Below are 18,095 nucleotides of genomic sequence, written 5' to 3' on the forward strand. Positions count from 1 at the left end.
TCTCTCTCTCTCTCTCTCTCTCTCTCTCTCTCTCTCTCTCTCTCTCTCACACACACACACACACACACACACACACACACATACCATCATAAATTTCTAGTTAGAAGGGACTTCAGAGGTCACTTGGTCAAAGAGAGCAGAAACATCTCATTTTCCAGAGGTGGATACTCAAAGCCAGAGATTTTTAGTAACTTGCCCAGTCTTGAAAGTAATAAGTAGTAGAACCAGATTTGAACTCAGGTCCTCTGGTTCTAAATTCAGAGCTGTCTTCACCTTCATGATATGTAAGCATGAATGCCTAATGAGACTAAGAGGAATGATAACACATAGTTTGCTTCAAATTATGTTGGTTAGGATCTACTTTCCTCAATCTTGCCCCCAGTATTCAACCATGTTGCCTGTCAGAGATACCAAACTAAAGATTTATTCCTTTGGGTTAGCAGATTCCGACTGAAAGCTCTCTTTTAAAATGCAAATACTCCTCAGGCAATGGATTTCATTTTTTCTGAGCTTTCAGCTTTCTCAGCTATAAAAGGAGGGGATTTGGATGAGATCATCTCTAAAGTTCTAAGATCATTAGTATGGATTTATTTATCAGTGGCTTTCCTCTCTGAAATCTAAGAGGAGAGGTCAGTGGGATAGGAATTTTTAATAATGAAATAGAATCAGGAATAATGAAGGGTGGAAATAGGAACAATCCATGAGCAAAAGGAAGGAATCTCCTTTCTGAATTCCTAGTTACACTATTGTCAACCGAGATCCTTTTTAAGATAGAGCCAATTACCAGGTAACATTCTTCTAAAGTCCTCAGCAATTTAAGACCAATGAGAGATCCATGAAGTGCTCTTCAAAGGTGAAAGGACAGAGAAACAAAACGTTTGCCAAAAAATCTAACCCTTCTCGGGTACTCCAGGCACTTATCTTCTAGTTGCACATGAAATCTCTCAGCTCTAGAGGTACAAAGAGAAAATCCCAGGAGACCTGGATTCAGTTCTCTGGTCTGCCACTAACTTCCTATGTATCCTTAGGTAAGGTGTAGCTTCTCATTGGTCTTTCATTTCCTCCTCTGTAAAATGAGGGTTAATGTTTTCATTAACCTCAAAGTTGTTTTTTTTCTAATTCTGCTATTCTAGACCCTTGTTCCATTGTCTTTTGTTTAGAAAAGGGAGACAATACTTTGTCAGATTCCAGAACAGGTAAGTAGTCCTTTCAGAATCACTCCCAAGGCTAGAAAAAATCCCAGGCCACAGGAAAACCTCCCAAGGATTCTCTCTCTCCAAGACAGACTTGCCCATCCAGTTTTTCTATCAGTCACATTTTATTCTCCCAAATGTCCTTCTGCAAAGAAAAACAAGCACCCTTCTTTGTGCTGGGAAGAAGCTCTAGCATAGAACTGGACTATGACCATGTTCATATGTGAACTTGCCCATTGAAACAATGAGCTACTTGGCTGGATAACAAATGGCCAGATGGCCAATATTAGCCCTGGTCTGGAATGGTGGGCATGAACACTCCTGTTTCTTGAGTTTAGGAGGAGAACTGGCACCCCAATTTATCTTGAAAATCTTCCATTTGCAGTCAGATTTGGAACAGAGAGGGTTGGAATGAGCTCAATCACCACACCTTGATAGTCATACCAGCCAGATCCTCACATCTGGCCTCAGCAACAATATGGTACAATGAAAATAGTCCTATGTTAGGAATAAGAGAACCTGGGTTTAAATCCTGCCTCTGTTATTTATGTATTACCAAAGGGACTTCAGGCAAGTCACTAAAATTTTCTGGGTCTCAGTTTTTCATCTGTAAAATGACATGGTTGGACAAATGTCCTAGGAGTCCCTTTTAACTCACATTCTAGCTCCCAAGTTATGATTCTCTATATGAAAAGTTCAGGATCTTCAGTTTTAAACCTTTTCAAATAACCTGGAGGAAGTAAAGAGACTCCCACCAGGAGCCAGGTGCTAAATTTGCAAGGTACTTTATAATTGCCAGAGCACTTTTGTATCATAGATTGTGATAAAGCTGAAGACAGATTGCCAAAAACTTAGGGCCATTATGCTTTCCCAGTGTCACAAAATGATAAGAATTGGGACTCTTGGTTCATAATCCAAGATTTCACCTAAACAATCACTGTCCCAGAACTGGTCCCTTTTTCTTCTTCCATTTCCTTATATAGAATCATAGATTAAAAATGGGAAGAGACTTTAGAGGTCATTTAGTGCAGCCCTTTCATTGTAAAGATGAAAAAAATGAGGCCCAGAGGCTTGGCCAAAGTCACTCAGAGAGTAGTAAGAGGAGAAGTCAGATTTGAATCCAGGTCCTTTAACTCTCAATAGAGTAATATTCCCACTGTGCCAGCTGCCTCCCCTTAATATGATTTTAAGTCTCTTTTCTACTTCCTTTTAAGGTGGTGGCCATCCCACTCATTCATTTTATTCATCCATCTGTTGATTCATTCAATGAGTACATATTATGTACCTATTATGTATGAGGCATTGCATTTCCAGGTCTAAGACTATTCCCAAAGTCATAATTACCCATGCCCCTTCTAAGATCAAGCATAAGAAAGCTATCTTTTCAAGATGTTCTCTAGACAGGAAAGCTAGTTCATAAAAATCAGCCTTCCTAGAGTAGGAGGAGTGACCCTATCCTGGCAGAAGGACAGTGACCCAGTCATGCTTCCCTCTCCCTAGAAGACCAGTGCCTCCCAGGCAGTGAAAGTGCATGGTGTTGACAAGGTTTAACTAATGGGGAGGGAGGGCTGTCCCATTAGAAGCAAACAAACCTTTATTAACTTCCAACCCCGTCTAGTTGCGTTTTCTTTGGAATAACTTGGAACACAGCTCCACAGAAAAACTACATACCAATAAAAGTCTCCTTTAAACCTGCATGAACACTATGCCCTTTGGAAAGATGTTTAGGCAGGTAGGTGCTCAATAATTCATTCAGAAAATATTTAGCTGGGAGCTCAAGGTATTGGCACCTTATCATTTCAAAATATTTTGCAGTCAACGCCAGAAAGAACAACTGGTCTTGGGGAGGTTGCCATGTTACTACTGGCATAGAGCATTGTAGAGAAAGCCTGGTGGGCATGGGCCGAGGCAGGTTTACATATCAAGTAACAGTGCCTTCTCAAGCTACCTAGAAAACTGTCTAGACTCAGGCTGGTAGAGTTTGAAATGACCTTGAAGATTATTTAGTCCAACTCTCTTCATTTTCCAGACAAGGAAACAGAATCCCACCAAGAAAGGAAAACCCTTTCCCAAAATAAACCAAATAGAGTTAAAGAATTGGGACTAGAACCCACATCCTCAGACTTCCAGTTCAGACACTTTTCCATTAATCTATTCTGTCTCTAAGGTACTGTTTTTGAAAGGACATATATGAAAATTCATTTGAAGAAATGATTGAATTATTAGCATGATAATAAAGACAACCTGAGTAATAACTAGGGCAGGGAGAAGTCATAATTTGGATATATATATATATATGTATATAAAACTATGTCATGTATGTTCCTATTTATTAGTTATTTCTCTGGAAATGGATATTCATAGCTATTCTTCAAACAATATTTCCTGTTGCTCCCTTAGTTCTACTTCTTTTGCCCTTTATAATTTCACGTGAGTCCTTCCATTTAAAAAAATTTACCTGCTCATCATTTCTTACATCACATTAGTATTCCATCACAAACATATGCTATAACTTGTTTAGCCATTCCCCAATCAGTGGACAAAGGATAATGAATCAACAGAGGTCAGAGGAAGAGAAGGAGGCTGCCCTCTCTTTCTACATGGAGAGTATTCTGTACTCCATCTCTTTTACATCTAGTGAAACATTCCTAGGTATACCTCAGTTAGCAGCTATTCCTTTCCCTATGCTTTTATTTCTTCTTAAAAATTTTTACCTTCTGTCTTAAAATTAACATTAAGCATAGATTTCAAGGCAGAAGAGCAGTAAGAGGGAATTGGGGTTAGAGTGACTTGCTCAGGGTCACACATCTAGGAAGAGTCTGAGGTCAAATTTGAACCCAGGACTTCTCAACTCTAGGGCTGGCTCTCTATTCACTGGACTACTTAGCTGCCTCCTCTTTTTTACTTTCAGTCACTATTTTCCTGCCCTAAATCTCCCCTTTCAAACAAACATATCAATTTCACCATCCCTCAAGCACAGTATGCTCTTGATGCATAATATACTTTGCACTTTGTCTCATAAAATATTAGAGCCAGAAATAAAAGGGACCTACAGACATATTAAGTCCAGTCCCCACCTTTTAGAGGATTCTTGGAGAGGCTCTAGCTTTTGTTGTTATTAAGCCACCGTCTTGGCTCCACCCTCTCCACCTTTTAGAGATAAGGAAAATGAAGTCTAGAGAGAGTCAAGTGATTTGCTCTTCTTAAGGTCAATGAAGGAGTCAGGATTTGTACCCAGTCTGTGACTCCAAAGCCAAAGGTCTTTCCAGTGTGCCATCCCAGAGTTCTCTGTCCCTCTATGTCCCCTTAGTTATTCACCACACTGAATTATGTGCCCTGCACTCAGCAAGCAATAATAAACATCTGCAGAATGCCTACCCTGTGACCTAGCCATACCACTGCTGGGTTTGTACCCCAAAGAGATAATAAAGAAAAAGGCTTGTACAAAAATGTTATAGCCACATTCTTTGTGGTGGCAAAAAAAATTGGAAAATAAGGGGGTGTCCATCAATTGGAGAATGGATAAATAAATTGTGATATCTGATGGTGATGGAATACTATTGTGCTGAAAAGAATGATGAACTAGAGGAATTCCATGTGAATTGGAAAGACCTCCAAGAATTTATGCACAGCGAAAGGAGCAGAATCAGGAGAATATTGTACAGAAACTGATACATTATAGCAAAATCGAATGTAAAAGACTTTTCTACAACAGCAATGCAATGACATCCACATCCAGAGAAAGAACTGTGGGAGTAGAAATGCAGAAGAAAAAACATGTGATTGATCATGTAGTGCAATAGGGATATGATTAGGGTTTTGATGTTAAAAGATCACTCTAATGCAAATATGAATAACATGAAAATAGGTCTTGATCAATGATACAAGTATACCCACTGGAATTGTTTGTCAGCTCTGGAAGGGGGGAGATCATGAATCATGTAACCATGGAAAAATATTCTAAATTTTAAAAAAGAACCTATTATGAGCAAAAGGGAAGAAAATAATAAACATTTGCCAAAGACTGAGCTCACAAAGCTTGAGTATATGATGGAATGCCACCCCTGCATTTTTCAAAAACAGCAATGAAGACTTTTTTTTAACTAATTGAAGGTAAACTAATTGAAAATAACTAGAAAAAAACCCTTACCTCAGAGCACTTAATCTCAAATACAGTTACGAATAAATACCTGGCAAATGGTTAAATTATTAGTTTGTCAAGATATTATCTACAATGGCCAACTGTATTATGAATAAGAACATTAGAAAATTTAGTTTAATCTATCTGAAATCATAGGCACTGGATAGAGCATTGGGTTGAAGTAAGAAGATCTGGGTTCAAATACCATCCTTACATTTCATACCTGTTTTAGTTAGGTACATCTCTGGGCCTCAGTTTCTTCATCTACAAAACGAGGGGATCAAACTAGCTGATCTCAACAATCCCTTCCACTTCTAGATCTAGGATCCTTTGAATTTAAGATATCATAGATCATGGGCTCTACCAAGGGCATACACTTTGCAGACCAATTGTGTTGGGTGGAAATGGAGAAACAAACCCATACTGACTAGCTGTATATGCTGTAGAAGACCAGCCGAACTATTATATAGTGAAAAGAACATAGAAAACCTATGTTTCAGTTCCAGCTCTGATGCATACAAGGCTGTGAGACTGGGAAATTTATTCTCTTCCATTTTCACCCAGTTATAAAATGATAACTCTTAGCTAGGTCATCTCTTGGGTTTCCTTCTGGCTCTAACTTTCTATAACAATCTATGACCCTTCTTCAAGAATCTTTATTCTTCTTCAGTCTTTAAGAATCTATTGTTTCATCAGTTGAGGAAATGATTTAACAAGTTATGTATATGATTAAAATAAAATACTACTGTGCCATAAGAAATGCTAAGTGGATTTTTTTAACTTGAAAAGAATTACATGAGATAACAAAGAGTGAAACAAGTAGAACAAAGAGAACATTATATACAATTTTATATAGCATATTTGAAGAATAACTCATGAATGTTCACTTCCAGAGAATTAACTGAAAATGGAAACAAAAGACAGAATATATATGTATGCATATATAATCTGTTTGCCAGATGCTGCCTTCTATGGTATGGGGAGGGGAAGGAGGGGCTGAGATAGCTGGAAATAAACTCTATTAATAAAAAAGAATCCATTGCTTATTGTTTGAAGGTCAATCAATCAACAAACATTAATTAAGTATCTACTATGTGCCAAGGATGAGACCCAGCCTGGCTTTGTTAGTTTCAAAGTAAGAATTTAAATCCCATCTCTGATACATCCTGGCTGTATGACTCTAGCTTCAACGCCTCTGGAAAACACCCTAAGATGTAAGTGGTAGAGGAGATGCCCATCTGTATTGGCAGAGGTAGGTCCTCCCAGGATGCTCCTTGTACCAATATAATTACCAGCACATTTTTTAAGAAGCCAATTAATGTATTCATATGATAGGCATTAAGGATAAAAAGACAAAAATGAGACAAGCCATGCCCTCAGGGAGTTTACATTCTAAAGGAAGGGCCTCCCTCATTAGGACATAAAGATCAAATTGCATATATAAGAAAACATTCATATATAAACTCTTTAAAGTCAAGAATGGTTTTATTTTTGTCTTTCTATCTGCAGAGCCCACCATAGTGCCTGATATTTAGCAGACAATAATTATTGTTTGATATGTGGCACTTGAGAGTTTGCAATAATTTTATTGCAATAGCTCCACTGGATCAGTAGTAAGAATCATATTCACATAAGAGAAAGCCCTTACCTCAGAGAACTGAATGAATTGAGTCTCATAGATCATTGGACTCCATGTTATGAGAAGTCATATCAGCTAGACAGAATATTTTCCTGCTCTGTTCATGTATCCACCTGGACCAGATGCTAGAGATGACTGTAAATAATGGTTTTAACCACCAGCATCCTCTGCAGCTGCTTACCTCTGAATCCCAGTCTCCTAGGCCCCCTGTATCCATCCCCACCCCAAAAGCCTCAGGAGAGACCTGAGGCTTAGAAGCCCAAAAAAAGAATAGGGGGTGGGGTGGGGCTCAGTTGTCTGGAGATCATAGATTTGGCCCACTACTTTGCCCATTCAGTACTGCCACTCCAAGAGAATGCCTATGAAAAAAATCTTTGGTCTTCCCTTTCTCTGAGGATATTGTCTCATATTCATATTAGAGCAAAGGAGTCAGAGCTATGGGCCTTAGGGGGGCACTAAGTCCATTCTGTCCCTCATTTTCCTAAGAATGAAACCAAGACCCAGACAAAAGTATCTTTTCCAAACTCCACCTTGGTAATAAATAAAAAAAAAAAAAAACCTGGCTGGGAACCCAAGTCTTCCAACTTCAGAAATAATATACTTTTCACTACACTACCAGTGAGACTATTCTCTTACTAATTTTGCTCAAATCTCTCTGTCTTGAGCCGTGGAGACCCCCTAGAATTCCCATTCAATGAGCCATTAAGACCAGATCACTAAAATAATATCTCATATCTATTTAATTGCTAATAGGAGAAGCAGATGTCTACTTATTGCATGTGCCAGCACTACATGGCATGTACAGTTTGAATGTCATCACAAGATGTCTAAATGGAATAGTGTAGAGTCAAAAGGAAGTACTGGAAGATAAGCATTATATGGCAATCCCCCCTCTCTATGTGTCTGTAGTTGTCCTAATCCAGTCCATAAGGATGGCATTAGCCCTTACAGCTAGGGTGGCAGTATTCCCAGATCATGGGATTTTGAATTAAAAGGAACTGTAGGTATCTATGTGAGTTGTGGTTGATGGTTGATGAATCAAGTCGTGTGGACAGGAGTGATAAGGAGCCAAATGTCTGGATCTGAGGAAAGTTCCACTACATTTATTTGCACCAAAATACAGATGTCCACATATATATTTGGTGTCACAAAAGGGATTAGATGATGAAAATCAAGTGGCAAAGTTTGGACCAGAACCTAGACCCTCTGACCCCAAACTGTTTTCCACTACATTCTCTTCCACTGCTCAGGGGATAATGGGAGGAGGCTACCCAAGGATAGTTCAAAAGCAAGACTTTTTCTCCACTCCTCCTGCCCCTCACCCTCTCTATTCTTTAAAGTTTTTCCTAGACTATAATCCACACTCCTAAACAGAGGTCTGAATTTACACCAACTTTGGTACAATAGACACCACAGCCAGTCATTCCTAGCCTCAGACAGCAGGAGTTCACCAATAAGACTCTTGGAACCAGGAATCATATTTCCCTACCGTCTTCCCCCAAAAGAAGCTGAATCTGGCTTTCACCTCCCACAGTCGTCCCTTGTCCCTATGTGCTCTGTTTCTGACACTCTCCTTTATCTCATTTTCCCCTTGGTCCCTCACAGCTTTTCTGGTACCATGGGAAGTGAAGAAAAGCTTCCCTGTGTTCCTGGATGTTAAGACTCATGCCCACAGCCAGAGACCAGCCTGTACCCCAGACCCCGCGGTTCCTACTGCCAAGACCTCAGAATTGCCTGAGCTCGAGAACAAATTAATGGTACATCCTAGTCAAGACAAGTCTGTAGTTTATGCAAGTGAAGTGTTCCCTAACCCCCTTCTCACAGAGATTTTCTCTATCCTCACTTCACCCTCTCCAGAGTTTGCAGACAGCAGCTTACAGCCCTCTAGCAGACTTAGAAATCCTAGTTTGGAACCACAAGAGGTCTGGGCCAGGAGTAGGAGTACCTTCTGTACTAAGAGTCACAACTCAGGTCCAGGAAGGAGGGGGGGGGGAGGGGAAAAAAAAGGCGAGCAGGAAACTGGAACCAGGCTCTAAGATAGGAAATGTAGGAAATGTTCTCTCTCATCAGTACCTCTCCCTTCCCCTCCCCCCTCAATTCAACACTTTCCTAGTTTTTACTAGCCCTGAGAAGCCTTCCATAAAGTTCCCTGCGTCTTGTCTGGCTGAGTAAACCATTTGTTGTTGTTGTTGTTTGTTTGTTTGTTTGTTTTGGGGGTGGGGGATTGGGGAAGGTTGTCTTTAATGGACTCTGTTCTCAATGTTCGTGCGTCCTGCTCACAGTTTTTCCATAACCTTGGTCCCAATCTTTCCGTGCGCGCCTGTTTCAATAAATCTCTCCATAGCACCAACAGTAGCCTTTTTGCATGCGAGGTTCCTTTCCCCAGGGCGCTTACCATCTCCCAGTGCGCTTTTATGGCTACAACTACCCAGGAAACTAGTGTCCGTACCCCCTCAACTTCCACCCAGCCTTGCTCCCACAGTAAAAGTCCCCACCATGCACGAGTCTTCTCACCGCCACCATTCTTGTAGCAGAGGTAAGGAAAACGCCAAACGTTGGCCAAGTCCACCGCGAAACCGATCACAGACAGGAGGAAGTCGATCTTCTTGCCCCAGGTCTCCCGAGGCTGCGAGTCCCCACCTCGGGGCGCAAGAACGCACTGAACCCCGTTCTGCTCCTTCACCAACACCAGCTCCACAGCTTTCCGAGTGGGTTGCAGAGGCGGTGGCGGCTGGGATTGCTGCTGGGGCTGCTGGGGCCCCAGCTGTCCCGGCCCCTGGCCAGCCCCGCTGCGCTCTGGCTGCACCTGCGGATTCATCCGGGCCAGGAGCATGGAGGCGACCAGTATCAGACTGGGCGAGTGGGGTTCGAATTCCAGCCCCAGCCGGGGCGGGCGGTGGCTCTGCTTAGACAAAAGGGAAGGAAGGGAGGGAGGAGAGACAGGCGGTCACCGGAGTCGTTCCGCCTTGTACGGGAACCTCCTCTCGGACAGACCTGGGTCCTGGAGATGTAGTACCAAAGGAGAGAGGTAAGGAAAAACAGAGAAAGGGGTTGAGAACCGCTTCTAGTAAGAAGTTTAGAAACCGATATCTCTGCCAACTCCGAGTTAAATAGAAACCACAGGTGAAAAGCTGGAGAGAGTGACCCAAGGTCCAGGTTCGGAACAACTGCTCTCTCTCACACCAGAGGAGAAAGAGTCAGGGAGAAGACAGCTAAGCCCTCACCTCTTTAGTAGGGTTTGTTAGATGCTCACGGGAAGTCTCTGGGAAGCCTAAGCTGAGCGTTATAGGGACAGAAACACATCGTGGGACCCAACCATGACTAACTGGGGTACAAAAACAGAATGCTCAGTGATACCCACTCTTCAGCCTAACCACCAAAACTCCCACAGACTCTCTCCTGTTTCAACCCTACCCTCCGGGCACAATCAACCCTCAAGACCAAGGAGGTCCCTCTTGTCCGCGCCCCTCCAACCTGGGCGCGCACGGTCGCCTGCACCCTCAGCTACAAACTACGTCACATGCACATACTCTGTCCCTCAATCTACGCCCCTGGAACCCTTTCAACATCCCTTCTTAACCACTCGCCCTCCTATACCCCCGGATCGACCTAAACCCATTTGTCTAGCCTTCTCTGCTTCACTTTGTGCCTATGTCTCACTCTGTGTCTCGTTCTCTTAGTCTATCTCTCCGACTTTCTTTGTCTCTAGGTTTGTAACAGTCTGTCTCTCACATGCCTTGTCTGCTCACACATAACGTGCAAACTTGACCAGTCTAAACCACTTCCACCCCACATCCCACCCCAGGTTTCCAAAGCCCCGTGCTAAGTGTCCCGTCTAGGGTCCAAGAGTCTGAAATTCAAAGCTGCTTACTTCTGGGACGATGCCTTGCCCGGCGTGGGCTACCTTCTCCTGTGTTCCCAGCCCCCAGTGACGAGCTTCCCTTGAGGGTTGCAAGAGTCAGGTGGAGTTGCGGGCTCTGCCTGGTTAGTTCTGGCCCCAGAGGGCGGAGGGCAGGCTGGTAATGTAGCCTGCGCCCTCAGGTAACGCATCGATTGCATTAGAAAGTTCCCAGTCCTGGCTCGGTCTGGAGCCTGTTAGAGCTAATAAGGACTGACAGCACAGCGGAGAGATGGGGACACGGAATGGACTTCACGGGACCCCGGGAGTCCCACACCAATCATGCGCCAAACAAAGTGGTCTTCACTGGCGACTCCTCATACCAGGGTGCCAGTGTCTCACCCCAATGGTTAGGGTACTCGCCCCGGCTTCAACATCTGGCACAGTGAAAGGCAAGAGACCAAAGGAGGGAGGGAAGAAACTGAATGCTTGGCTGGAGTCACTGGACTTGAGGCCCAAGACATTGATCTCAGATACTAGCTAGGAGCTAGGAGAAAACCCACCTTGGGAAAGAGGAACTGAAGTCTCAGAAACACTGTGGGAACAAGCAGAGCAGGAGGTGATAGGCACTAGGGCTGAGGGAAAAGAGGCAGTAACACTGTGATTTAGTGGATAGAGTGCTGTATTTGTAATAGCATCCTACACTTGGATTTAAACCCTTCTTCAGGTGCTTACTATTGCACATGGCCATGGAAAAGTTATTGAGCCTCTCAAAATCTCAATGTCCTCATCTGTTAAATAGGAGTAATAGTTCTTCCACCATCTGCCTCACTGAGGATGTTAGGAGGAAAGGACTTGCTAAATCTTCAGAACTTCTTAAACTGGTGCCCACTGGGGGATCTATGGGTACTTAATTCATTTGGGGGGGGGGAATTACAAACTTATTTTCATTAACCTCTAAATGAAAATTTTGTACCTTTCAATTATTTTAAAATATTATTCTGAGGAGAGATCCATAGTTCCTCTGTCAGTCCATGACACAACAAAGATTAAGAATTATTTTACAGAATGCTATTATTTCTTCCATCAGACCTTTAAGTGTTGTGGGTAAAGGCAAATGAGAAAGAAAAAGTGAGCCCAGAGTTTGGAGAAAAGGTAAAGAACGAGAATGGGAAGACAAGAGAAGCCTAGAGTACAATTTTCTCAGAGGCCTCAGCTGTACTATCCTTAGGAACCTGCATATCCAGGAGCTTTCTTCCTTCTCCCTACTCAGGTTGTTTTTTGTTTTTGTTTTTTTTTTTAACCCACACCTTCTGTTTTGGAATCAATACTATGTATTGGTTTCAAGGCAGAAGAATGGTAAGGGCTAGGCAATGGGGGTTAAGTGACTTGCCCAAGGTCACACAGCTGGGAAGTGTCTGAGGCCAGATTTGAACCTAGGACCTCCCATGTCTAGGTCTGGCTCTCAATCCACTGAGCTACCCAGCTGCCTTCCACTCAGGTTTTTAAGGGAATCTAGAACTCTTTGTTCTTTGTGGAGACCTAGAACTCCCCAAAATCTCAAGCATGACCTTTCTCTAAAACTTCATAGATATCCAGGAATGTTATTTCTGCACCCTTACCAACAGCCCTATGAAGTAGACACTGCTGGTAGTATTATCCCTATTTTGCAGTTGAGAAGACTGATTCAGAAACATAAAGCCCACTGGCCAAGGTTACATGATTAGTTAGTGATATTACTAGGGTTAGACTTTCTTGGCTCCTGGTTAAATGCCTTTTTTGCTACGCCTGCTTAGTCTTCGGAAGCTTAGCAGGAAAGCCCTGGGTTATAATAGTTTTAGCTTAAGATTTCATATATAGAGTGATTTCCTAAGGCAGAACTGACAGCTAGTTGGAGATGAGAAGGTGGTCATTTCCAGCTCAACCCTTGCTGGAAGTACCCAGGTTTGCATCAGCCCTCAGGGCCTTTGGAGCCATCTGGCTTCTCTAGGGCCTCTTTATCCCAATTCCCTCAGGACTTGAGAATGAAGAGGACTTGAATCTAGAGAATTATCTAGAGCTAATGAGATAGGGAAGGCTGTGTCACTTTCAGTTACAGTGGGGCTTGGTGACAGAGGCAGTAGGAAGATAAGGCTGTCCCTGTTAATGCAAAGAGGACCTGGAGTCCTTTGTCCTCCCTCAGAGGTTACAATTCTGACTAAGGGTCTGACAGTTCTGACTAAGGGTCTAAGCTGCTCCATTCATTCACTCCTCTTGACTTAAAGCATTTGGAATCAGAGGACTTGGTTTCCTAGCCAGGCTCTTCTATTGCTTGTGTGATCTTGGTCAAGTCACTTTCTCTTTTTGAGACTCTTTTGGCATCTGTAAAATGAGAAGGTTAGATTAGATGGTTTGTAAGATACCTTTCAGCCCTAAATGTCATAATCCTTTTTGGTTAGGATTAATTTTAATATCGAACATCTTTTCCCATAACACAGTTAAACCTCGACGATTCAAGGCTCAGTTCATGTACCAATTCTATGTAGTCTTTCCTGTTTCTCAAGTGCCTCCCCAAGCAGTCAATCAATCAATCAACATTTATTAAGCACCTACTATTTGCTAGGAAATGTGCCAATTGATGGGGATACAAAAACATGCAAAATCAGTCCCTGGAGTGCAGATTGAAGCATACCATTTTTCACTTTATCTCCTTCATGAGGTTTTTTTCTCTTGAATTTAAGTGATATATCTTCTTTAACAACATAGCAAACAGGGAAACATGAATTGTATAATAACACACACATAATCTATATTATATTACCTGCTATCTCAGGGAAGGGGAAGGAGAAAAATGGAAGAAGAGAACACAGATGGAAAAATGTTAAGAATGTTATTATTAAACAATTGTATTGATATATAACAGTTTTAAACAATCCCTGCCCTCAAAGAGTTTTCAATCTAATGAAGGAGATGGTATACAAACAAATGTATATGAAGCAAATCATACACAAGATAAAAAGGCAATAATTAACAGAGGGAAGACACTAGAATTAGAGGAAAGTATTCAGTAAAAGATGGGATTTTATTTGGGACTTAAAGGAAGCTGGAGAGATCTGTAAATGAATATGAGAAGGGAGATCATTCTAGTTATGGACCATCAGAGAAAATGCCCAGAGCCAAAAATGAAATGTCTCATTCATGGAAAAGCCAGGAGGCCAGGGTCACTGGATTAAAAAGTGTGTCCAGAAGGAAAGCATAAAAAAGACTTGAAAGGTAGGAGGGAGCTAGGTTATGTAGGACTTTTAATGCCCGATGGAGCATTTTGTATTCAATTCTAGAGGTAACAGAGAATCTCTGGAGTTTGTTGGGGGTTGGAGTGGGAGGATGACATGATCAGACCTACACTTTAGGAAAATCACTTTAGTGATTTTAGTGAGTGAATAGGAGTATGGTTTGGAGTGGGGAGAAACTTGATGTAGGCACACTCACCAAGCGACAATCCCAACACTCCAGGCTTGAGGTGATGAGATGATTTGAGAGATATAGGAAAAGTGAAATTGATAGAGATATGATTCTTCAAATATGCTTTTTTTTCTAGAGGCTTCTTAGACATTAGGAGAGAAAATGAATGCATTTACACATGAAAAATTTAAATAGTAGCTAGCATCTATATAAAATACTTAAAGGTTTGCAAAGGCTTACTTATATAAAATATAAGGTTTGCTTCATATTTCTTATCTCATTTGATTTTCACAGTGATCCTGTAAGTTAGGTAGCCCTCATTTTACAGATAAGTAAGTTGAGGAAAGAATGGTTAAATTATTTGTCCAGGCTTACACAGCTAATAAGTGTCTGAGGCAAGAATAGAACTGAGGCTTTACACTCTATCCACTGTGCCAGCTAGTTGCTCTAATGCTTTCTGCATTTACAATGTGTCAAGTATTAGAGATACAAGTATAAAAGCAAAGACGGTCTTTGACATCAGAGGTTACTTTCTAATAAGATGGAGACTACACATGCAGGGAAGTGGTGGCAAAGTGGGATATTTTTATTTAAAACATGATATGGATGGTGAATAGAACAGTAGGAGATTAGATTGACAGGTCTTTTCCAGTAGCAAAGGTAGTATTTATTCGATTATAATTCCAGAATTGGAAAGTGGTTGGGGAGGGAGAGGGAAAGAGACAGGCAGCAGAAGGTACTGGTGGTAAGAAAACGAGGTGAAGAAAATAAAGTGGTGTATGACTAGGATCATAAACACCGTAAAGGCTAGTTCATCCAGGGTAATTCAATGGGGATCAGCTCAATTGTATTCAATTCAACCAGAATCAGCTTGAACAAGGAAAGGGAGATCTTACCAATAGCCACAAATTTCTTTCTGAACCCATAGAACATTATTTCTTACCTTTGCTGAGTTGTTTCACCTCTTTGCTCTCTTCTCATATCTTTTCAGAAGGATAGAAAGAGAAGAGGGTAGAGAGAAATACTTAGGAATTACTCCCTTGGCAGGCAATACAGACTCACCCGACTTGCCACCTTCTCCCAACATGTAGGCTCCCCTTAAGATTCTGTCTTAGGCTCTCTTCTCTTTTTTCTCTACACTCTTCCTTACTTATCCCATCCACACTGATGGCCTCAACTGATCACTTCTACTATTTGACTCTCCAAGTTTCAGCCCTTCAGTATCTGATGTACAGCTTCATTTTTCACTTCAAAATGTTAAAACTCCAGATAACCAACTTGTCTACTCTACCAAGTCTTGGCCTCCTCTTAACTTTCCTATTTCTCTCTAATAGGAAACGAGCAGTAGGGAAAAGATTGACAGATCTACTAGATACCATAAACAGGCATCCTTTTCCCATAAATCACCCAAGCTCAAAATCCTCAAGTCTTCTATGACTACTGGAAAATAATCCTTCCTTCCCTCTTCTGTACTCCTCTGGCCTCTGAACTTTGACAGTCTATAACTAGCCAGGATTTGAGTCCTGAGGATCCTTTCTTAAAATTCTATTCCAATTCTAAATTTCTATAACCTTGAGAAACTAAAAGTACAAGATGGAGAGATAGTGCTAAAGAAGTGTAGGAGAAGGAGACATTCTACTTGGGTTATCAGGAGACTTCTAGGAGGTTGTGGATTTTGAGCTAAACACCAAAGGATGGGTTGGGATTAGGTAGACAAATATGAGTAAAGAGGATATTCTAAGCAGATGAAATAACACAAACACACTTTTCCAAGTCAATGTATTGGAAAAGTTAGAGGTTTGGATGTCAAGGGAATTGGATTTCTATTTTCAGATCTATAAATGTTTAGATGTATGACCATATCTCTTCTATGGGCATCATGAGATTCATAACAACCTCAGAGGAGGTCCCTAGCAGAGTCCCCCCCAAAAGACTGTATTTGGTCCTGCTCTGTTCAATGTGTTTTTAATAAACTACTTTGCATGAAATTGAAATTGCAGATGGCACAAAGCTTAAAAAGATAGCCAAATCTTTAGATGGAAGAAAAGAGACTTAAGAGATCTCTTCAGGCTACAATAGTGACTAAGTAGAATACAGTGAAATTCAATAAGGATAATTATAAAGTTGGAGCACAGGTTAAAAAATCAACCATACATTGGTGGCAGAACTATAATTAAACAAACATTTTACCTTAAAAAGTCTTAAGGTCTTAATAGACTAAACTCAATATGAGTTAAAGGGTTCTGTAAAATACTGGGAAAGCCAAGGCAATTCCAAGGCATATTGATAGATGCATAGTGTCTTGAAGAAGGGAGGAGATTATAGCTACATTGCATTCTACCCTGTTGAGATACACATAGAATTTTGTATTCAGTTCTAAGAAGTATATTTTATAGAGATGATAGACAGACTGGAGAGTATCCTGAGGTACACAGAGTGGTGAGGGGACTTCAAAGTATGTAAGAATTAGGCAAAGGAACTGGGGATGTTTAATTTAAAGAAAAGAAGTATTGGAAGAAAGGGCAATGAAGTGGAGTGAATCAAATAGCTAGTTTCGAGTATTTTAAAAGATCATAACATGAAAGATGGCTTCAATTTGGACTTCTTTACCCCAGAAGGACAAATTAAGAAGAAAGGGTGGAACCTACATGAAGATACATTTCCATATCCTATGAGGAAAAATTTAGAAATATCCAAAAGTTGATGCATTAAATAAAAGGTATTGATTACCTGAGACTGCCATCAGAGAATGTAAGTCCAAATACCAGAAACACTGTAGAATGAATTTTTGTTCAAGAATGAATTGAAATGAATGGCTTCTAGGTTTATTCTAATTCTAAGATACTATTTGAAGGTAGAATAGAAAAGGAGGTAAAATATCCACTCACACCCCTTCATATCCCACTTCAAGTATCTTTTCACCCCCAAATCTACTTGGCAAAAACCTTCCCCCACCCTCTGGAAGAAACGTCACATCTGTTTTCCAGATCATCCTTTACCTGGGACCCCTGTAAGCAAATTGGTTTTGTTAGCTTATTGCTTTGCCATTAAGCCTGGAGGGGTTTGTGGGCTGGGAGAATGGCTACCCCACTGAAGGAGCTGTCCAGGGTCTCAAAGTTATGATGAGTTCCACACTTGGCAGCTCCCGTCCCTGACCTATATTTTAATATGTGCGATTAGATTATTGCTAACGAGGCTTCTTAGGGATAAAAGAATTATGTTCACTGCCCAGGCTGTGGTAAAAGTGCAATTGAATTAGGGGTTGAAATCGTTTAGGACTGAGCTAGACAAACTGTCCCCCAGGCTGAGCAGTAAGGGAGATATTAAGCTTTGGAAATTACACAGAAAAAGTATAATTGATCTAAGGTAACTTTACTAGCCTAAATTAAATAAGGTGATGGTGATAGACAGAAAGGTTAGAGACAATGAGATGGACTGAAAAGAAACTCCATCTGGAAACAAAAAAAGAGTGCAAATAAATAGAGAATTCATAGATCCATATAGTGTCAGTCCTGAAAAGGCTCTTTGTCTGTGTGTGTGTGAAGAATTTTGAAATTTGAAGGACACAGAGATGATCTAATTGAATCTTGTTATTTAACAAATGGAGAGACTGAGGCCAAGAGAGGCACCTTTTCTATAATCACCTAAGACATCTTGATCATTATCCTTCCAACAGAAAATATAAGATTTGATGTCCACAATGCTTATGAGTTAAATGGTGGTATACCTCTTCTTCTTTGGTCATCAGGATTTTATAGTTTGTGTGAAATAAGGGGCATCTAGTTTCCAGGGTCCTACTCTATCTTTTAAACCAATCCCATCAATATCCTCCAAGTCATCAGC

General features: G+C 41.1%; 1 protein-coding gene across 1 annotated transcript in view; it reads right to left on the reverse strand.

Annotated features, from left to right (window-relative positions):
- Positions 1–9,806, reverse strand: part of SLC6A2 (solute carrier family 6 member 2) — a 61,506-nt gene extending 51,700 nt beyond the window's left edge. The window contains 1 exon segment of the mRNA XM_044661409.1: positions 9,488–9,806. Within this exon segment, the coding sequence (XP_044517344.1) occupies positions 9,488–9,806 (319 nt within the window).
- Positions 9,807–18,095: the final 8,289 nt, after the last annotated feature.

This window comes from Gracilinanus agilis, chromosome 2 (genome assembly GCF_016433145.1).
Source record: "Gracilinanus agilis isolate LMUSP501 chromosome 2, AgileGrace, whole genome shotgun sequence".
In the NCBI taxonomy this organism is placed as follows: Eukaryota; Metazoa; Chordata; class Mammalia; order Didelphimorphia; family Didelphidae; genus Gracilinanus; species Gracilinanus agilis.